Source organism: Adiantum capillus-veneris, chromosome 8 (assembly GCF_014529385.1).
Source record: "Adiantum capillus-veneris isolate H3 chromosome 8, ASM1452938v2, whole genome shotgun sequence".
NCBI classification, from domain to species: Eukaryota; Viridiplantae; Streptophyta; class Polypodiopsida; order Polypodiales; family Pteridaceae; genus Adiantum; species Adiantum capillus-veneris.
In genome coordinates this window covers 11,443,710-11,466,981 of record NC_140938.1, presented here as the reverse complement: position 1 = coordinate 11,466,981, position 23,272 = coordinate 11,443,710, and the positions used below count along the sequence as shown (strand labels likewise).

The 23,272-nt window shown below is 42.0% G+C and overlaps 1 protein-coding gene and 1 pseudogene across 1 annotated transcript; one reads left to right on the top strand and one right to left on the bottom strand.

The window, feature by feature from the left end:
- The window catches only part of LOC147451669 (uncharacterized), a 53,200-nt pseudogene extending 36,989 nt beyond the window's left edge, over window positions 1-16,211 (top strand).
- A 5,973-nt stretch (window positions 16,212-22,184) lies between these two features.
- LOC147451668 (uncharacterized) lies at window positions 22,185-22,826 on the bottom strand. The gene has a single exon (XM_086518794.1). It carries the CDS (start codon window positions 22,824-22,826, stop codon window positions 22,185-22,187), a length of 642 nt encoding a protein of 213 aa, XP_086374920.1.
- Window positions 22,827-23,272: the final 446 nt, after the last annotated feature.

Below are 23,272 nucleotides of genomic sequence, written 5' to 3'. Positions count from 1 at the left end.
TTCAAGCCTATTACGAAGAATCGGGTGCACACATGTCTCTGACAGTGTATTACCCACCAGAAGAACCCAAACAACCAGAACCATGGGGCATGATGGGGAATGTTGGAACACCAACAGTTACAAGTGCTTCTGATGAAGAGAGATACAATATGGACGCAAGAACCTTGATGTTCATAGCTCATGGAGGGTTAACAGGACAAAGACCATCCTATCCACAAAGGACGAATCAAATGGGACCAAGACCAGCACTAGGACCCTGTTACAAGTGTGGAGGTGACCATCTGATGAATGTTTGCCCACATACGGAAATCATTAGAATTAACGCTTATTGCACTGAGTGTGGGGTTACTCACTTCATTGAGGATTGTTCAAAGAATCCAAACAAAGTGCAAAAGACAACATTGAATATGTTAGAAACTATTCCTACCAGCAGTGGGTCTGAAATGAAACTCTTATACCAACGCAAGTTGTTACTAGAGCTCAAGCTAAGAAAACCACTAGAGAACCTGAGAATGGAAAGTTAGCGACTGAAGTGGTTAGTCAAGGACCACGGAGTCAGAAAAACACATGGAAAGCTAGAAAAGCACGCATGAAGTTGAGAAAAGAACGTGAGGACGCTATTCTAGTTGAGGAACTAAAGCAAACTAAAGCTAGATTAGAAAAACTTGAGAGTCAAAACGGGAAACGAGAGATGAGCCCGGAAAGAACGAAACAAAAGAGTATCAAAGAAACAACGAGCTTAAGCTCAAGGGGATCAGTGCTAGTCGACAAAGTACACGAACCATTGGACGCACTGATGAGAGCTTACGAAGCTAGGTTAAAGAACAACCAAACACAAGAACAGAGGTGGATGACATACCCAAACGCGGAATTGGAAAAGCAGAGACTTGAAATGTGCCAGAGAATGATCGAGACTGCACAAGCCTTATTAGAACCACCAAAAGAAACAATGAATTGTGGGAAGGAAAACCCAATTCAGCAAGAGACTATCGTTTCACGGGTAGCTGAAAAGACTCCCAGTGCACAAAAGCCTGAAAATACACACAAGGATGACCGCATAGTGTTGAACACAACCGATCAGGAGGTCGAGAGTTTTCATCCAGTCATACAGAGGATTTACGGAAGAGATGAGGATTACAATGAATTTTGGAAACAAGTGAGAGAGGCAAACTTTGCAAACGAGCTAAGTTGCCAAGCTAATCAGACAAATTGGGAAAAGGACATCAGGAATCCTCCCATAGTGGAATTTGAGGCAGGATCTCAAGTGGACTTGGATCTGCAATCTTACTGGGGAGATGGGGGCTCTGTAAGAACAATGGAGAGTAAACCTCATTCACTGAAAACCTTACCTTCATACTTAGGAGAGTATGAAGCAAAATCCGAGATTAGAGCACTTCCCTCACGAAAATCTCATCAGAAAAAGTCATGGACTCGCAAGGATTGATAGAGATTTTGTCAACACCAGTGACATGCACTATCACTTAGCTGAGCTTTTGAGGCTAAGACCACATATGTGGACCACTGTAGAAAATGCTTGGAGAAATTCGGGATAAAAGATCCAACATCGAGATTGCAAGAGAGCATAGAGGAGCTGAGCAAGCCACAAAAGAACGCTAAGCCTGTACCCTTAAACAAGGTCGGAGAGTATTGCGAAGGTGAAGAGGGGAATACAACCTTACCAGTTGAATTCCAAGGAGTGAAGACGATGGCAATACTAGACAGCGGAGCAGGGGTAGCCATTGCTACAAAAGAAATCTGGAAAAAATGGGGGAAACCAGCAATAAGGAAGACTAGGTTGAAACTCCAATTAGCAGATGGACACATGGAGAAACCTATGGGGTTATTAGAGAAAGTTGTAGTGACTTCTTGCGGCATTGAATACGAACATACTTTTGCTATTGTCGATTTTGCCAAGGAGAATAACTATGATATCATATTGGGAAGACCATTCATGAGACAGTTGAAAATGGTCCAAGATTGGGGCTACGATCACATATACTTGAGAAATATGGAAACCACTACACGTGTGAACCTGAAAGACCATAGCTACAAAGATGTGAACCGAACACCGGTAGAGGAGTTTGATTCAGCTACTTTGGCGGGATCCGAATTTCCAGCTTGGTTAGGTAAACCCAAGGAGTTATGGATGTGTGGAGCTTCGAAATGTGGAAGTCTGAAACGAGAAGAATGTGTTTTAGAAAGGGCTATCGAAGACGAAACTTATGTAGGAGAACCCTTTCCAGAGGACACGTTTGAACCATTAGAATGGACACACATTCTAGCAACCCTAGATGTTTGTGCAATTCCGGATGGTCCCACAACGAAATTTTGCGACAAGGACGGGTACGACGTGGTTCCGTATTTCATGTTGAGAACTGTACTCGAAAAAGAAACTGAAAAGAACGATACACTGGAAAAGAAGATGAAGAAGAGGTGTTTCACGACATTCCCAATCATCCAGAGTGGGGAAATGAAGCAGACAACGAGTCAACGGACAATTCAAGCGGAAACGAAGAAACTATAACGGATGTCCGATTTTATGATTTTCCGAACCAAACTAAACAACGCCAGAAACACTATAGAGCAAAGAAAAAAACAAAAGGGGTTAGAACCAATCCGATGCCTAGAATAAGAGGAAAAAATCAATTCCTAATGCTAGTAAAGGCTGAAGATTGTGTTAAGGATAAGATTTCTGGAAGAATGAGAGGCAGTGATCAAAAGAGCTTACGAAAAGACAAAAGAGGCTCAAGAAATCAAGTTCAAAAGAATGGAACGAAAACTGAAACAGAAAAATCAGAAAAGAACAAGCGCAACAGAGAATACACGGAGTCCAAGTTAGAACGTAGAAACAAGTACAGAGAGCTCAAGAAAACTCTGAAGGAAGTTTGGACGACAGAAATTGAGAGTGGAGAGGACGAAAACGTCAAAATCAAGGAAAACATGGATGTTCCCTCTCACTATAGGAAATTCACAATAGAGGATAGGAAGGTGATATTAACCCACCTATTCGAGAGAGGAAGGAGAACGAATCTTATGACGGACCGGAGGATGCAAAAAAAGTTGATTTAGCAGCTCCAGGTGAGACGCCTAGACCGGTGTACATAGCCACAGATTTGTCTCCAAGCGAGGAAGAGAGACTTTTGAGTCTTCTCAGAGAGTACAGGGATGTGTTTGCATGGTCTTATAAGGACTTAAAGGGAGTTGACCCATCGATATGCCAACACTCAATCCCACTGAAACAAGACGCAAAGCCTAGCAGACAGAGACCATACACATATAATGATACTTTTGCTAAGCGAATCAAGGAGGAGATAGATAAGCTAATGGAAGCTGAATTCATATACGAGATTGAACACACTGATTGGGTATCTCCGATTGTGGTAGTACCTAAGAAGAACGGAAAACTCCGAGTGTGTGTCAACTTAAAGAAAGTGAATGCTGCAACAATCAGGGACAATTATCCCCTGCCGATAACTGATCATGTTCTAGAGCGTGTATCAGGAAAAACAGCATACTCCTTTCTTGATGGTTTTTCAGGATATAACCAGCTAGCCATAGCACTGGAAGATCAACATAAAACAGCTTTTGCAACGGAGTGGGGAATTTATGCTTATCGGGTTATGCCTTTTGGTCTAACCAATGCTCCCGCAACCTTCCAGAGGCTGATGACGCATGCTTTCAAAGAATACTTAAGGCTGTTTCTCGAAATATACATGGATGACTTATGTGTACATTCTCTACTGAGAGATGAGCATCTAGAACACCTAAGAAAAGTATTTGAGAAATGTAGGACATATCGCATTTGTCTCAATCCTGAGAAATGTGTGTTTATGGTCCGACAGGGCAGAATTCTGGGACATATTGTCTCACAAAACGGAATATCCACGGATTTAGAGAAGATAAAAGTTATAGTGGATATGCCTAGACCAACCAATGCGAAACAAGTACAGAGCTTTATGGGACATTGTGGATATTATAGACGATTCATTTACATGTACGCTATAATAGGCCAACCACTTTACAGGCTAATAGTGAACTTTGAATGGACAGAGGAGTGTGAGGAATCGTTCAAGAAATTGAAAGAGGCACTCATTACTGCTCCAGTCTTGAAATCACCAGATTGGGAGAAGATATTCCATGTGCATATAGATGCTTCGGCATATGCAATAGGATGCATTCTGGCTCAGCCAGAAGAAGGAAACATGGATTTTCCTATCTGTTACGCCAGTCGACAGCTCAACAATGCAGAGAAGAATTACACCACAACAGAGCGAGAAGGATTAGGAATGATCTATGCTGTGAAGAAATTTCGGCATTATCTTCTAGCCAACAAGTTTGTGTTTTTTACGGATCACCAAGCCTTGCTCTACCTAGTGAATAAACCATGCAATACCGGGAGAATAGTGAGATGGTTCATTATCTTACTGGAATTCGACTTCACGGTAGTAGTAAAGAAAGGCAAAACACATCTTAGAGCTGATCATCTTTCGCGATTGACGAATGGAGAAGACCCTATAGGAGTAGATGACGACATGCCAGACGCGTACTTGTTCAACATAGAAATGATACCGAGGTGGTCTCAAAATGTCGTTAACCTATTAACCTATGGAGGAGAGTTCGATAGAAGAGAATACAACCTGAAACATATTGCTATTCAGCAATCCAAGAATCTTCAATTGGTTGCAAGAAGGTTGTATCAATTGGGAAATGATCATGTTTTATGACTATGCATCAATCCTGAGGAATATAGTATATATCTGCGCGAAGCACATGTTCAGGAATGTGCATTTCATTGTTCAAGAAGGAACACATATAGGAATTTGTTACAATTGGGAGTCTATTGGCCAGGAATGAAAGAAAGCGTACATGAATATGTCACTGTATGTATTGTATGTTCATCAAAACCGCCAGCCGAGTATTCGACATTATATCAGATAATGATCGCTCTAGAATGGAGTCAGTATATTGTTGAATATCTCACAAATAACTTTCCCAGAAGGAACGTCAAAAGCTCGTCAGAAATCTGTAGAGACAGAAGCTAGAGAGTACGCTTTAATAGGAGATCAACTCTATAAGAGAGGTAAAGACAACCAGCTTAGGATTTGCGCATCAGAGTCTGAGTATGTGATAATCCTGGAGCAAGCTCATGGAGGAGTAGGTGGAGGCCATTTCTCAGGTGATAAGACAGCAAAACTTGTCTTAGCCGCAGGAATATGGTGGCCAACATTACATATGGACATTGAGAAATACGTTAAACGGTGTGATGACTGTCAGCGGACCAAAGTACCACTTAAAAGAGATGATATGCCGCTTAGACCAATGATGGAGGCAAGAGCTTTTGCAAAATGGGGGATTGATTATGTCAGACCCATTTCACCTCCTGCATATAAGACTCATGCACAATACATCATTGTGGCTACAGACTATCTAACAAAGTGGGTCGAAGCAAAGGCAACTCAAAAAGCAAATGCCAGGACCACGGCACAATTTCTGTATGAATACGTCTTTGTACGATATGGATTGCCAATAGAAATTGTGAGTGATCGAGGCACACATTTTATAAATGAAGTGATAAAGATCCTTCTAGATGAATTCATGGTAATCCATAGGAAATCAGCCCCGTATCATCCACAAGCAAACGGACAAGCTGAAGCAACAAACAAAACCATATGCACGGTCCTTACGAAGATTGTATCTGAGTCGAGAACTGACTGGGACCAGAAGTTGCATTCAACATTATGGGCATATAGGGTAGCATATAAAACATCAATAGGAACGACCCCATATAACATGGTTTTTGGGCTAAATGCTATCTTGCCAATAGAATTCTTGATTTCAACCTTAAGGGTGGCTAAAGATCTAGAGTGGACAGGGCACGAGCTCTCTGATAGAATAGATGACCTGGAAAAGCTAGATGAGCTTCGCCTAAAAGCAGTAGCTTCTATCTACGCTCAAAAAAGGCGACAAAAGGAATTTTTTGATAAGCATGGGCGGACTAAAGAGTTTAAAGTTGGGGACTATGTCCTAGTTTACACTCTGAAACAGCATGCTAAGAAGCTTAAAAAGCGAGGGATGGGACCTCTGGTGATTAAAGATCTATCACCAAGTGGAGCCGTCAAGCTTGCTACATTAAACGGAGAAGAAATGCCCAATTGGATTAGTGGATGCAGAGTGAAAAAATATCTTTTGCCGCTAACCCAAGACATGCTTCTCAAAATACATCAAGAAAAGCTGCGTGTCCAGAAAAAGAAAAAGATTGAGGAGGAAGCGCAAGCTGAGGCGAAGGAAAGAATGGAGAAAAGAAGACTACTGCGTCAGAAACAGCGCAATGAAGGAGCAATACGAATAAACGCAGTCAGTACAACAGAAATGGATAATGACAAAGAAGAACCCATCATTGAATGCAAAGTAGGAACCAACCAAATCAAAGCCAGAGCACTATTGGATTCAGGAGCTCAAGCTAACCTACTTTCACTCAGTTTGTATAGACAATTGACAAATGACACTAAACTACAAACTGCCAAGCAAGAGTTAAAGAGTTACTCTGAGAACTCAATCAAAACTGTCGGATGCACAGTTTTACATATACAGATTAACCAGTATGTGTATCCTCATATGTTTTACGTGGTTGAAGACCAAGCTACACAACATCCATTATTGCTAGGACAACCATGGCAGAAGCAATATAATGCAATGATTGACTGGAGTTCTAATTCAGTGCTTATCAAATACGAAGGTGAAAGTCAATCAGTTAAGTTCACCAAAGGAGAAGAGCCAACTCCAAAGGACGAACCCAAAGACAAAGATAAACAACAACCAGAGAAAAGAAGAAGCAATGGCAACCAAAAGTTTCTATACAACCGGATTACTCTTCGACGAGGAATTCTCAACAGTGGATAAGGAAGACAAGCAATAATATAACAGCTCAACCTTGGAAAAAAACGGAGTCAAAGTTGGTATGGAGACCAAAAAAGGCTGTGCCAGAGAACACAAAGGTGGAAAACAGAGTCTTCAATACCAGACAACAGAGTGATTCCAGACAATCAAGGACAGTGAAACAGATCTGGATTCCAAAGAAGTTCATGACGGCACAAAGCTATAGCAAGCAAATTTGGATCCCAAAGATTTGTAAACAGGAACTCCCTTCAATACAATCAACGGAAACTCCTAGGTATTTCAAGGCGAGGAAATCAACACACAGAACAAAGCAGGTTTGGGTCGCAAAGAGTTTGTGGCAAGCACAAACAAAGCGGAAGCAGATTTGGATTGTGAAAAAAGACAACAAGGTAACGAAGAATCCATCTACTGATTCTACTACCGAAGTGCCAAAACCAACCCAAAACCCGACCACCAATCCTTCAATCAAACAAAGAGCAGCTTTATTGGAAGGACTGTTGTATCATCGCTCTACAATTGCAGTGGGAACTTATGACCAGAACAACTACAATGCTTCACCCACAGACACTTCATAGTCGTCCGGGAGGACTCAGACTAGGAGGGGGGGAGGTATACAGGAGCTACAAAGCAGCTACAAGCGGAAAAAACAAAGAAAAACAAAAATTATATTACAAGGGCAGTGTCTTACATGATTTTGTAATTTTTTATGTTTGATTGCGGATATTGATAATATTTATGCCCTTATATACCTTGTTTTGCAACAAGAAGAGATCAAATGATGAATTTGGGTCTCTAGATGTGTAAATATCACTAAATAAGAGTGTTTTTGGAGCTAAAAAGTGGAAAAAAGTGGTAATCCAAGTCCAGAAATCACAAAGAAGTGTGTATTCATAGACACAAGGTTACCAGCTATTTATCGTGTATGTTTGGAATTTTTTGGCTTCAATTTGCTATTTTCCTTTATTTTTTATGATTTTCTTAATAAAAATAAAAGAAAAATAAAAAAGCAGGTGAAATGAGATCGGAAAAAAGAAAAGAATAGACGGTGATGGTCCTAATGCCAAGGGCAACCCAGGATAAAAATGGGGTACAATTCTGAAAAAGTTGCGGAAAGCCCGAAATGACAGAATTTTGGCAAAGTGGACAGATTTCTCAGAAACAGGTCAAATGGAGTCCAAATTGAGAAATTTCAAATCCTAAAGTGCATTTCACGACGAGATAGGAGCACATGTCAAATTTGGTAACAAGTGATCCGGGAAGCCCGAAGTTAAGTATTTTTCACTTCACTATCAAGCTCATTTCCACTATTACCTTCTTGGAGAGAGCAAAGAGCACACAGGAGCATCCGACCTTCTACCGCCTTCTACGACTGCTACGAGAGCTCAGAGGACACCAGACATGAGAGGTAGACTCGTTGCCATAAGCTTTTGATGCTTATCGTTAACTTTTGTCGCGAAAACTCACCAAAACCAAGAAACAAGAGCAGACGGGGAATGGGGAAGAACGCTAGGTAGGGGCACAACCGCCTAACCAAACCTTACAAGAACTTAGAGGTGGGTTACCCTAGTATAGGAGATGAGTTTCTAGCACTCAAAGCTCGAGAAAGAACGACTGGAAAAACCCTAGGTCAACAGAGCCTGCAAGAGGCAAACAGAAAAAAATTGTCGGAACGACACAAAACTTCTCAGGAAGCTTAACAACATCGAGGGCAATGCAACCATGGAGTATCTCCGGGTTTGGATCACCAAAAGTAGGTCGGAACAACCGATTCGGCGGCGGACACACAAAGCGTCATTTTGGCATAACGGCTGAAATTGACGACCAAATGACATGAAACTTCACAAGCAGCTTCAAATATACATGGATGACTTATGTTTGCAAGCAAAACCCAAAAGAAAGCTGATTCACTTACCGATGGTGAAAAAGACGCTTTCGGGCAACCAAATGGAGAAAGATGGAGAACGGGGAGCCAAAGTCAAGTTCAACCAAATAGGTGGCTTCACAGCATATCCAATGAGCTGGAAATGCAACTCTCGAGAAGAAAAGTTGAAGAAATTCAACTCCAAGGCAAAAAGACGACTTCGGAGACTGAAATGCCTATAAGGGGGCTTTTTAGCTAAACTGATGACTTCTTAAGTTGAAAACTAGTTAGCAGGGCTTAGGGCACTAGCACAAAGCATTCTTTGCACAAAAAGACCAACATTTCAAGAAAAGACATCATACGCGTATGATGTCTCACAGCATGATTTTCACATCCATTTCAACATTTGAGTGCATAGCCTCATTCCACATGTTAATCACATCCTATGAACCAAGTATCATGAGAATTGGAGTTAGAAAACCCAAGGAAAACCAAAAAGACGCAAAGTAGGCCATAAAATTGATTTTTGGTCCTAATTTTGTCAAAATAACTCCAAACTCATTGAAACTTTGTAGGATTGTTGATTAACATATCTACAAGCTATCTGGAACCAAAAAGCACCATTTTGACACAAAAGACATCATACGCATATGATGTCTATTTGCACTTACAGAGCCAAAAATGCTCATTTGTCATCATACATCCATTATATATATCTAATACATGCTACATATGAAGTTTGAAACCATTTGGTCAAGTGGATCACCCCATTAGCCCAATTAAGAGAAAATCCTTCATACAAAGCCTATTTTTGTCCCAAATCCAACATATTCAAGTCCAAACCAAGATTTGAGTATAAACAGTCCTTCACTAGCACATGGAGAGTCCACAGAACCAATCCCATGAAAAATTGATGAAAAAGACATCATACGCGTATGATGTCTCCAAAGCCATTTTTAGTCCAAATTCTATCCAAACTTGATAAATCCACTGAATAAGCCTATCTAAAGCCAAAACCAAGCTTATAGAGAAAATTGGTCCAAAAATGCACTAAAAGACATCATACGCGTATGATGTCTCACTATGTGATTTTGGCACCTCAGGGCTTCAACCACCAAACAGAAGTGTTCTACATGCCATTTGAAAGTAATCCACCAAGTTTTACCCAATTTGGATCATAAAATCCAATTCCCTTTCAAAATTTTGCCAAGAGCCTGAACCGGACTAAACTGGCCAAAACTTGACCAAATGGGATCCAAACTCAAATCCAAGCATATGATACTCATGTATACACTATCAGCTACAAGCACAACCAATATGAAGTCATTCTGACACAAAAGACATCATACGTGTATGATGTCTCAAGCATGTTTTTGAGCCCAGTTTGCATATTTTTTCACCTACATTGCATCCTTAGGCCCTGAATAGCTCATGTTTCAATTTTCAAGTCGTTTGAATAGTTAAAAGCTTCATTTCAGCTTTCAGTACTAAAAAGACGATAACTTCTGAAATTGGAGTTACAGGATCCATGGATTCCGCTAAGTCATCGACAACTAAGAGAAAAAGACCAACCATCAAGGATGCTCTTGCAGAAGCAGAACCTTTTGATATTCCAACAGAAACCCTCAAGCCAACCAAGACTTGGGTGGAGGAAGCAGTACTAGAAAAAGAGGGAATAAAGATCTACCAGGGGACTTTCAGAGATCCTCAAGGGCAATCGGTCGATGTACCTATGATCCCACGAGAATTAGTGGATTATAGCAGATCAGAGAACATCAGCAAATACCTGGAAAAGGTTGACTTACACAGGTTCTTCACCTCGAGACCATCAGGTGTAGACACAAGAAGAGTGTATGAGTTGGCAACATCCATTCAGAAGGATGGGAAAGCCACGTTGACAGCCATGGATGGAGAAACAGTTGAAGTACAGATCACTCCACAGCTCATTGCAGATGCATTGAAGCTGCACAACAAAGGGAGTTCTGTCAGAGAAAGAAGGGAGGCCATAGAGGTCTATGGATCAAAGAAACAAAATACAACCTATGGAGATATGGCAGATCAACGAGCGGCAACCCTTTGCCGATTATACAACCAGTTTTTCCATGTGTGCAGTAAAAGACCGCAGAAGTATACTACACCACCCCATGCCATTGCGACAACCATCACATGGGCACTGAAGAGCAACATGCCAAAAGAGGTGAATTATGCTCAATACATCCACGAGCAAGTAATCGCCATGCACAACCAGAAGCCAAAGTACATAGGAGGAGGAGAAATCCTAACAAGAATAGCTTATGAAGCTATTGGAGCTAGGGATCAAGGGCCACGGGTTCCATCCCAGAATGAGTGGCTTAGAGAAGCCGATGAAGCGAAAGAACAGCAAGAAGTATCCAAGAGGGCGTCCACAAGAGCACGCCGAAAACTAGAAATAGTTTCAGAACCTGAAGAGGCTGTGGACGAGCCGCTCAAGAAGAAAGCGAAGAAGAAGGCTGATCCCAAGCAAACCAAAAGTCAAAAAGCCGCAAGAATGGAAAGGCTGGTGGAGCAGTTTAGAGCGGAAAGAGCTCTAAAGGGGGACTTTGAAGAAATGTGGGTGCCAGACCCCACTAAAGTCGGAACCAGCTCTGCCAGGCCACATGTTGATCAATATGATCAATATATTAGAGCTTATGAGGAGTCGGAGGCCATACTGGAGCAGCAACCTGTCGAGCCTTATACTGAAGAGGAAGTACAGCTTTTAAAAGCTGAGCTGAAAAAGGACGACAAGGAGAAGAAGGAAGTAGATGAGTCTACTGAACTTCGAGAGAAAGACGGGCAAGCAAACAAAGGGAAAGCCAAGATGACTGAGGACAATCAGCCCTCCTTTACTTATGTACCAAGCCCGAAGAAGAAGGAAATTATTGTGGAGGAGACCACAATAGAAATAGAAACAGAAGTTATGGAAAAGCCAGAGGCCGGGACCAAGGAAAAGGAGATAGATCCAGTTCAGCAAAAGAAAGATGATTATGAGGATCTGGTAGCGATCGGATACAGTGAAGAAGAGGCCCTGGAGGCAGTTTATGGGATATCCCTACGAAAAGAAGATGATCGGAAAGGGACGAAGGAAAAGACAAAAGGTACAATGGAGAGTGAAGAGAAAATGGACGAACAGAACATACTAGAAGAGCCGAAGCCATTGGAGGTGGTGGCAGAAAGAGCTGTCAAGTTGACAAATGAAGATGAAAAAGACATGCACATGGTGCATGAACTGCTCAGCAAGATTAAAGAAAGATCCAGAGCAAAGGAAGTAGCAATTGAGACAGCAAAACAAAAGGAAGCAGAGTTGCAGAAGAAGTTAGAGAATGCTATGACTGAATCTGAAAGTCATAAAGCATCACTCTACGATGCAGAAAACGAGAGAGACGGCTTGATACTCCAACTAGCCGAAGCTTCAAGAGAGATAACAAGTTCACCGGAAGCAAAGGAGCGAATAGAAGATGAGCTGGAGGCAGCCAAGGATGAGCTCATTGAGCTAAGGGAAAGAGTCGAACTTCAAGAAAGGACAATCACGAGACTCAGGACCACCCCTAGAGCTAGCAGAGCAGGAACAGAACAAGAGGGAGCCCTCGTACCAGCTCTGGAAGATCAGGTCAGAAGTTTTCAAAGAGAGCTAAGGTTAGAGCAAGTGCAAAGATTGCACATGGCGGAGGGATCATTGGCTGCAGAGGAGAGGCTCACATCAGAAAACCAAACACTAAGGACAGAAAATGAGGCCCTCCGCAAACAGCTCCAAGACCTCCAAGAGCAACAAAGAAGAGAAACAGAGACACCACAAGAAGAAGCAGGGGGAGCAGCCATAGAGCTACCAGAAACTGGAGAGGCAACCACAATTGAAGATCCAGCCCCAGTTCAAGAAGTGGCCTCAACTTCAGGAATCTCTGAAGAAGAAGAACAAAGGCTCCAGGACCAAATAGAAAAGTCAACAGAGGAAAGTGCCAAGGAGGAAATGGAATGGGAAAGGAGACTCCTCATCTCCATTAGACTTCAAGGTTTAGACACAAAAGTGCTCCATGAAGAGTGGATGCAACCCAGCCTGCCTTTCCCTCTGATGAAATTTGAAGTGATAAAGACGAAAAAGAGAATAGAGGAGGAGCAGTATGTCGCTCTTTACGAAGGCGACATCACAAAGGATGAACAATCAAAGAAGATTGTAGATTCTCAACCTAGATGGAGGAAAGGTTGGCTGAACAAATACCCAGCCTACCTCATCTACTTGGTAGAGGCTCCAAAGGAGATTCGGGAGGATGCAACCTTCTGCCCGGCGCCAAGAGTCAGAAGCTGGAAAGAGCATGGCAGGATTGAAGAAAAGAAGCCAAATTGGCTTAATTACCCAAGGATGCCAGGACCAAAGGCAGGAGAGAGAATAGGTAAAGCCTACATGGTGAAAACCCTAACGGGCACCATCAAACTCTTTACTGGCTCTCCTGACCTTTCGTGTCAGATGCTAAAGAAAATCTGTAGGACTCTCTTAGCATGCATTGAAGTGTTCGCGCCAGATAAAGCCACTACCTCGAGTCTACTATCGACGGCCGACACAGTGACGGATATGATGTATGATCTTTCATTGCAGCCATCACCAAAGGTGTTACATCTCTTATACCAAAGAATTATGTTTTTGCCTAGCTTCCACATACAAACATTCGAAGAAGCTTTCTACACCGGCTTTTTCACTCACGAAAGCAAAATATTCGGCCCAACCTTGACCATCGGCAACCTACGCTACGAATCACATTTGCAGATGCTCAAGACGACAGGACTCTATTGACCAAGCCTAAAAGTCATGTCAGGGACGACATGAACGCGGAGGGGGGGAGTGTTGAGCCAGCAGAGGATCACACCCACATTTTTGCTCACACCCATCATTTTGTAACCATTGATTGTAATAAATGTCTTTCCGACATTAATTTTGATTTGAGCCATTCATTAAGTAACGGGACTCAATTGAGTTTCCAGCTTGTAATCACGAAGTAATTTCACCTGTTGATGTAAATAATTAGAGATGTTCTCACCTCCAAGGCTGAGGTATATAAGCCAAAGTTTTGTAACCTAAGAGATTGAATTATTAATCAAAGTGAGTTTTTGAGCGCCGTGACTGTGTCTGAGAGAGAGAGAGAGAGAGAGAGAGTCTTAACTTCTTGCTACGCGAGCTACGGGGCCACCATTGGAGAAGCGACACCGCCATTGTGTTAGCAACGGTGAGAGCTACGCACAGATACCAAGAGTGCGCGCTATCGGCTTCTACGTGTGGTAAGTTCCTACGAGCTTCGGTGTGAGTTTTCTTCCAACTCGTGTGTCGGAATAGAGCGTGCAGCATATCTATAGAACCACAATGAGTAGAGCTACGCATTAGTACCATCGGGGTCAAGTTTCGGTCACCTGTAATTTTCGGCCTGTCTTCATACGCGTTTACCGCACGGAGTGGTTATAGGTTGATTTTGCAGTTCAAGTCTTTAGGGTGTTGTTCTTACCTAGTGTATAGACTTCCCCTTGAGTTTGAGATCGATTCAATGATTCTAGATCCTGTTTCGTATAGCATTCGTTCGTAGTACGGATTTCAGTCACTTGCGTATTTTAGAACTTAGATTTGATTTCCTTAGTAGTGATTGTCATTAGAAGGTCGAGTAGGTGATTTGACACCCACCTAGTTGTTTCCATGCGCCTGCGGGTCAAGCTCCGTCCTCGTCTGACAAATTCTGTTGTTGGTTGAGTTCTCGCTATTTAGCTTCCGCTAGCGGCGTAACCGCCTTAACAATATGCAATATCTGTGTCCCACGTGAGAACATTAGCAAGGGTTTCTTGGCTTCACATCACACGTTCAAAGGTGTCACACATATGTGGGAGTCTGTTCTTTGTCCAAAGCCCGCAGATGCAGTTTTCCATAGAAGGGAATGCTTGATGGGAGAGTGTTTGACATGTGGAGTGAATAGGTTGGAATTATGCTTCTTGGAGATAGCAAAGACAGGTAATAGTATTAATGTGAAAGTATTTGCATATATACAAGCTCAAGACAAGCATGGAAACAGTAAAAAAAGAAAAGATCTTTTGCACAAAGAAATGCAGTGCTGGGAGTTTCTTCAACCTTGAAGACCAAGTTGGAGCTCTTTATCACTCATAACTATGTGGCTTGATGACAAGGACAACAATTCAAGGATTTCCTTCTTTATTTTTTGGATGATGTAGTCGTGGTAGTTGTTGATTTTGCAGAGAATTATGCCTTCAAGGAACAAAATGAGATTCAGTCAATGCATTGGCACTCTAGTCAAGTAACCATTTTTGTACACATAACATACTACCGCAAGGCAGGGGAGGTAGTAAAAAACCATCCACTTCTTCATATCAGATGACAAGGTGCATGACACGTTGTTCGTGCAACACTACTTCATGCTACACCGTGACTGGTTACAACAAGAGGGTGTCACTCCTAAGAAAATTGGGTGTGGTATGATGGTGAGGCCTCATAGTTAAAGGGAGCCAATCCTTTTTACTTCGTTGCAAGATATGGTGGACTCACAGAGATGGGGATGAGCTAGTTCTTATTTGGACCAGGGCACGGCAAGGGAGAGCATGATGGTGCAGGAGTAGTTGTGAAAAGAACCTTGACCCATGAACAACTAAAACCTAATGGAGCTATTTTGCAGTGTGCAGCTGATGTGGTTGCTTATTACCAAGCCAACCTGTTGCAGGGATCATCTTCACACTATCCTTCCAAAGAAATGGAATGGGCCCGTGTGTTCTAAGAGGTTAAAGAGGGGGAAGTGAACAAGGAGGTGAAGTGGAATTGTGCCATGTGGAAAAAACTCGCTCTCTGCATGCTTTTTGTGGTCACAACCCTGGGGGTCCAACTGCCCTTGCAACAAGAGCCTTGGCATGCTTCTGTGATGCATGCATACACGGAAGATGGAATCACTGCATCAATAAAGCTCACGTGCAGCCTTGGGATTATCATACTCTACTGCCATTACTTGATGAGGTTGTGTCAGATTCTGAGCCGGAAGATGAAGCAGCCGCCTAGAATGACTTCACATACGCAGGTCATCATCATGATGTGTTGAGTAGCGCTTTATGTGATGGCGGCACATTTGTTGTAAATCCAGATGCTTCGACCAACGTCAAGGATGTGGATTTCTACCTGGTCAAGTGTGTTGCAACAAAGGAGAAGGTGGAGAAAGGATACCTTGATGAGTGGGGCAATGCAACTGATAGAGGCTCATATGTTGTGCAAGGTATGTATTACAAGCAGTTGGATGCATACACCTTCAAGCTAGATCACAAGAAGCCCATCGTCCACGTACTTTCACATATGGTACGATGTATCAAAATACCCATGGAGCACATCCCAAGGAGACGACAGGTGTACACAATCAACCCAGAAAGCTACGAAGCAATCTATAATAGCATGCCCTTCATCTTTTAAGTTGTAATCATTGCATCTTCAATATACTTCATGCTCGGATATAATGCAATTTTATCAAAAACTTGGGTATCTTCTGTCTCTTGTGTCTCTTGTGTGCTTTGTGTATACATGGCTTTGGTGTCTATCACAGAGGGGTCTCAGTTTAAGAGAGATCATTTGTACAACCTGTCTCATTAAACATAGAGGATCTAAGCTCATGAAGAAAATGTAGAACTCTAGATAGGTGATCAAACAAGCTCAAAGTCTGCCTCCTTTGATCTCTTACAATTTACGCTTTTAACAGTAGGACTCCATATGGTTTGAGCAATTAGCCCACAAATATAAATGAAAACTATAAAAGAAGGCACACCTAGCTTATAATAAAGGCATCAAGGTTTGGAAAGATGTGTACAAAGAAGGCCAATGGCTTGCACAGTATGATAATAAGAAGGTATGCTAATTGTGTTCTATGTGTATGCTAAATGGTATGCTAATTAGCATATATTGTTAATGATAGTTAGCATACACAATGTTCTAATTAGCATATCTTTTGCTGGTTTTCAAGGAGAAGAGATGGCAGCTTCCTGTATACTGTGTATGATAATGCTAATTATTAGCATACTGTTTATGTTGATTAGCATAAACTTATATATGCCAGTTAGCATAAAAATTATGCTAATAAGCATAACTTTACTGATTTTCAAGGAGAAGAGATGGCAACTTTTTGTGTACTGTGTAGCTGATTAGTATACTATGTTGTGAGTGGAATGCTAATTAGCATACTGTTTATGCCAACTGGCATAAACAATATGCTAATTAGCATGTCCTTGCTGGTTTAGGGAAGCAGAGATGGCATCTTTCTGTATATTGTGTATGCTAATTAGCATATCTTTGCTGGTTTCAAGGGGAAGAGATGACAGCTTTCAATTCACTATGTATTCTAATTAGCATACTGTTTATGCCAGTTTGCATAAGCAGTATGCTAATTAGCATACCTTCGCTGGTTTTACGGAGAAGAGATGACAGCTTTTTATGTACTATGTGGTCTAATTAGCATACTATGGTGTGAGTGAAAGTTAGCACAAACAAAAATGCACAGTATGCTAATTCAAGGTATGCTAGCAGACTATGTATGCTAATAAGCATACTGTTTTTGCCAGTTGGCATAAATAGAATGCTAATAAGCATATCTTTGTTGGTTTCAATGAGAAGAGATGACAGGTCTCTGCATCTTGTGTATGCTAATTAGCATATTGTTTATGCCAATTTGCATTCTGTGGGTATGCTAATTAGCATAGCTAACTGGCATAAACAGTATGCTAATTAGCATAGGTTCGCTGGTTTCAAGGAGAAGGGATAGCAGATTTTTGTGTATACTGTGTATGCTAATTAGCATACTATAATGAGTGGAAGTTAGCACAAAAAAAATGTATAGTATTTCAAATGAAGGTATGCTAATTAGCATACTGTCTATGCCAATAGGCATAGATAGTATGCTAATTAGAATACTTTTGCTGGTTTTAAGGAGAAGAGATCACAACTCTTTGTATACTGTTTATGCTAATAAGCATACCATGTATGCTAATTAGCATACTGTATGCTGGTTTCAAGAAGGGATGGCAGCTTTCAATATACTGTGTATGCTAATTAGCATACTATGTTGTGAGTGGAAGTTAGCAAAAACAAAAATTCACAGTATGCTAATTGAAGGAATGCTAATTAGCATACCATGTATGCTAATTAGAATATTGTTTATGCTAGTTGGCATAGACAGTATGATGATTAGCATACCATTGTTGGTTTCAAGGAGAAAACATGGCAGCTTCATGTATATTGTATATGCTAATTAGCATACTATGGTATGCTGCGAGTGGAAGTTAGAACAAACAAAAATGCTCAGTATGCTAATTAGAATGTATTCTAATTAGCTACCGTGAATATGCTAATTAGCATACATGGTGTGCTCATTAGCATACTGTGTTGGCTATGTTAGCATAAACAGTCTGCTAACTAGCATAAACATTATGCTAATTAGCATACCTTCGCTGATTTCCAACAAGAATGTATACAAATTTAATGTTTACAAGACGCCAACAATACACATAGTATTGTCTTCAAAAGAAGAATAGTACAGGATCTGATCATTACTATTTGAAGTGAATGTTCGAATAGTTATAAACATTGGAAAGCCAATTTACAAATTTCCCTCATAACTTTACAAAATTGCAGAGAGCCTCATACTTTGGATAAGATCGTGGTTTAGCGCGCTTTACAGTCGCTTTTGCGCAATGTCCGTTTGCTTCTTTGTTTGCTGAGCTTTTAAGTCTTGCTCTCTTTCTTCTTCGTGCTGAGATTTTGGTTCTTGCAACTCTCTTTCTTCTTGTTCTTGTTGTTGCTTCTTTAAATTTTTCCTCTGTAGCCTCTCTCTCTTATGTCTTTCAGCTTCTTCATCAGCCTCCCTTTGTCTCCTGTGCATGGCTTCATTACGTTGGGCCTCGTTGCACCGGTGCATTTTTTATTCCAGCTTCCTAATCACTTGTTGTGAAATTTTTTTTGGGGCAATATCAAACGCATTTTCAGCTATATACAATACACGTTCCTCTGATTGCAACCATAGGAACAGCCAGCTGCTCAAAGTATCTATCAAGAAGTTTTGTGGCTGTTCTTTGGTCCGGTCCTCTATCTTAGGAGTAACTAGCCAACCTCCATCAGCGTTCAATCACACTTTGTACATACTATCGTCAATAATTAGACTGTTTTGGGGCCCAAAGTTGCAATTCTTCCAAAACAATCTCAAATCCTTCAAGAATACAGGCTTACTATATATCTACCAACAAGGTTGTCCACTACAATGACTCTGTGTAAAAGCACCTCTCAGTTAGCCTGCTGCTCTTTGAATACTGTTTCTAATATTGCATTCATTTTAGGTGTCATGCTAGTGCTCCATATATACACATGCAAAAATTGGAGGCACCAATCCAAAATCGGGAAGGGTATTTTTGATTCACTAGCTTGCCAAAGATACAACCGTCACATAAGTTTAGATGGCTGGTTGAGGCAATAGTATAGTTTGAAGCAAAATGATGTTTCACCATAAATTTCATAGTGGAAATGTTGAGATGGGCAAGACGATAGTGCCATAAAAGTGTTTTGTAGGATGTGTCAGACTTTTGTACAGATGAGTAAGCCTCAGCAGCAACCATATTTTGGCCAAGGATATATAGACGACCGATCTTGGGACAAATCACTGAGTAGTTGTGTCCTGAAGTAAGTGTATGGCGCACGATACAGTATGTTGAGATGTCGAGCTCTACACCTTGAGTTGGCATCCACTACGGGTCTTGGCCGCTTACGACATTTACTCACTGGCGCGTTAGGTGACCGACACGGAGGATCTCTGCCAGTGATTCTACAGCTGGACTACACTTATAGTGCCAGCCTAGTACGCTTCTAGCGAGTTCACACTTAGTGACCGCATGTACATATGTGCTACTTTTCAGCTTTAGCACTTAGTCATTTTGTACTCTCTTTTCTGTGAAGAAAAAGAAGAAGCTTTCCATCTCTGTGTGCTTTGTGCTTGTCTTGTGTAGCTCTCTTGCATCCTCATTCTTTACATGGTATCAGAGCCTGGTGCAGGCAAGAGAGGCTAAGAGAGCAAGAGCATCACAATCCCTTCGTTCGCAATTTCCAAGTGTCATTTCCAAGTGGCAAGAAAGCTATTGGCTGTAAATGGGTGTATAAAACCAAGCATAAGGCTGATGGTAACATTGAGCATCACAAGGCAAGGCTGGTCGCAAGGGGTTATGCACAGACGTATGGCATAGACTATGAGGAGACCTTTGCTCCAGTGGCAAAGATGACGACAGTGAGAGCTGTCATAGCAGTGGCTGCATCTAGAGGATGGATTATGCATCAAATGGATGTAAAGAATGCCTTCTTGAATGGTGAGTTGCAAGAGGAAGTGTATATGGATCAGCCACCTGGTTATGTCGATCCAGGTTACCCAGATTATGTATGCAGACTTCTCAAAGCTTTGTATGGTTTGAAGCAGGGCTCTAGAGCATGGTATGACAGGATTGCCAAGTATCTTGTCAGTATTGGTTTTAGGAGAGCTCATGCTGATCATTCACTCTATGTACGTGAGAGTGATGTGGGGATTGTGGTCATTACCATATATGTAGATGACCTTATTATTGTTGGTGACAATGCTATGGAGATTGACCATGTGAAGGGTCTTCTCAAACAGGAGTTTGAAATGAAAGATTTGGGCGAGTTGCGCTACTTTCTTGGCATTGAGGTGATCAGGACTCCACAGGGTGTATGGCTATCACAGAGACAGTATGCTTTGGACATGTTGTCAAAGTATGGTATGGCTGATTGTAAGCCGATTTCCATTCCCTTGGATGTGAATGCAAAGCTGAGTGCAGAGAAGGGTGATGTTGTTGAGGATGTCAACATGTACAGGAAGATTGTGGGTAGTCTAATCTACTTGACTATCACGAGGCCAGACTTGAGCTACACAGTAGGCTTGGAGAGTCAGTTCATGCAACTTCCGAGGAAGCCACATTTGGATGGAGTACGACGCACACTTAGGTATGTGCAAGGTACTCTTGACTACGCATTGTTCTATGCAGCAGATGCACCATTAGCATTGTATGGGTATACAGATGCAGATTGGGCAGGTAGCATTGTTGATAGGAGATCTACGAGTGGCTTCATGTTCTCTTTTGGGAGTGCTGCTGTTACTTGGAGCAGCAAAAAGCAGCCTACAGTTGCTTTATCGAGCACAGAGGCCGAGTACAGAGGTGCAGCAGTTGTGGGGTGCGAGGTAGCTTGGCTACGCACATTACTTGAGGACTTGGGAGTGCATGTGGACCAGTAGATTTTCATCCATTGTGACAACCTCAGCAGCATGCAGTTGGCTAGGAACCCAGTGTTCCATGCCAGGACCAAACACATAGAGGTCCATTACCACTACGTTCGAGAGCGAGTGTTGGCGGGCGACATCGACTTGGTCTACGTCAGCACAGAGGAGCAGATAGCGGATATCTTTACCAAGGCCCTCGGAGCTGAGAAGCTTCGACGTTTCCGGACTATGCTTGGACTCTGCGACATGCAGAGCTCGAGGGGGAGTGTTGAGATGTCGAGCTCTACACCTTGAGCTGGCATCCACTACGGGTCTTGGCCGCTTACGGCATTTACTCACTGGCGCGTTAGGTGACCGACATGGAGGATCTCTGCCAGTGATTCTACAGCTGGACTACACTTATAGTGCCAGCCTAGTACGCTTCTAGCGAGTTCACACTTAGTGACCGCATGTACATATGTGCTACTTTTCAGCTTTAGCACTTAGTCATTTTGTACTCTCTTTTCTGTGAAGAAGAAGAAGAAGCTTTCCATCTCTGTGTGCTTTGTGCTTGTCTTGTGTAGCTCTCTTGCATCCTCATTCTTTACACAGTAGTTATGGTAGAACTCTATAGTCATGTCAGAAGATGTTATCTTGCTTACTGAGATGAGATATTTTGCAATGCGTGGGACATAGTAGACATGGTCAATGGCTACTACCTTTCCATCCGAAAGCTGAATATGAGTAGTACCAACGCCGATGGCATACTTAGTACCATTGTTGCCAAATCGAACTTCAAACGGTTGACTCAGAGGACGATAATGTGATAATCACTGAAGCTGAGAGGTTAAATGGCAGGTAGCTCCTGTATCAAGAATCCAGGTGGAGGATGAGTGATGGGTTGGATTATGTTCAGCCATGAAGGCTAGGAAAGAATCTTCATGAGAATTCTCAGATGAACACGATGAGGTACAGGAGTCATGATCATCATCTGAGAAGGTGTCATAATTTGCAGCATAATGTGCTTGACTTCTTCTATAAGGCTTTTTGCCTTTCCGCTGAGAGTTCCAGCAATCACGCGTATGATGACCTGAGCGAGCACAGATCTTACAAAAAGGTATGTTGGTAAGACGAAAATTAGGAGTTGATCAGGGTTGCGGAGCTTGAATAGGGGCACGCGGAGTGAATGATTTATTGCGTGGGTTGTACCGATTTCTAGGATTGGCATAAAGTGCAAGGGATTGGGATGAAGATGATGATGCGGCACCCCCAGATGAGAGCTTATGGTACATTGCTTGTTCCTGAATGATAGCAGGTATAAGAATGGGAAAGGTTAAGTTAGCACTGGTGGCTTTGGTACTAATATATGCTTGCCATGATGATGGAAGTGCACCCAAGAGAAGAATTGCTTGTACTCTAGGCGGTAGGTCGAGCCCCAAGAGAGTTACATCATCCATGGCGAGACGCCAGGTTTGTATGAACTTCTCAACATCCTGGTCATCACTCATTGTCTGGTTCACTAAGAGTTTGAGGTTGCCAACCTGGGTGGACACATCAGTATGCTCATACGTGTCTCTTAATTGAACCCAAGTAGCATTGGCTATGATAAGTGTTCTTACAGCCTGTTTCTGAGCATCATCCATATGCAGGAGTAATTCTAAACGGGCAGAGGAATCTTTGTCCTTCCAATCCCGCACGGCATTAGCATTTGTCGCGATGGTAGCATCTGGACAAGAAGATGTGCCATTTAAGATATCAAGGAGGTCCAGTTTCTGAAGGACAATCTCCATCGTCATCTTCCATGGTTGGAAGTTAAGCTTGTCAATCTTGTATGTTTATGCTACTACTTGTTCCATCGAGACCGACTGTCCGGATCAGTGGCTCATGGTTTTGCAAAGCGTTGGTGTAGAATATGGCGCTGTGTTATTTCCCTCTTACCAAGCCGATACCATGTAGAAATATTAAATACTATGAAGAAGATAAGAGAAGGAGATGACAACACAGAGAGCGCAGAGATGTAGATGCAACTGCTTCGTTTTCATTAAGCGTTGTGTTCTTGTACAAGCGCAGTTCGTGACCTTTTGGCTCACGCTGCTTCATATCTTTTATTTGTATTGTTTCATTATTTATAAATTATATTGACTATGGTGGCGTTATATTATTCTTCAGACTACTCACACCCCTACCTCAACCCTCGACGTGTACGAGTGTGAATTACAGGCCGCAAGGCACCTTA

Bases quoted from the DNA above. Each gene is read 5' to 3' on its own strand.
- LOC147451668 (XM_086518794.1), bottom strand. From the start codon at position 22,826: ATGGAGATTGTCCTTCAGAAACTGGACCTCCTTGATATCTTAAATGGC.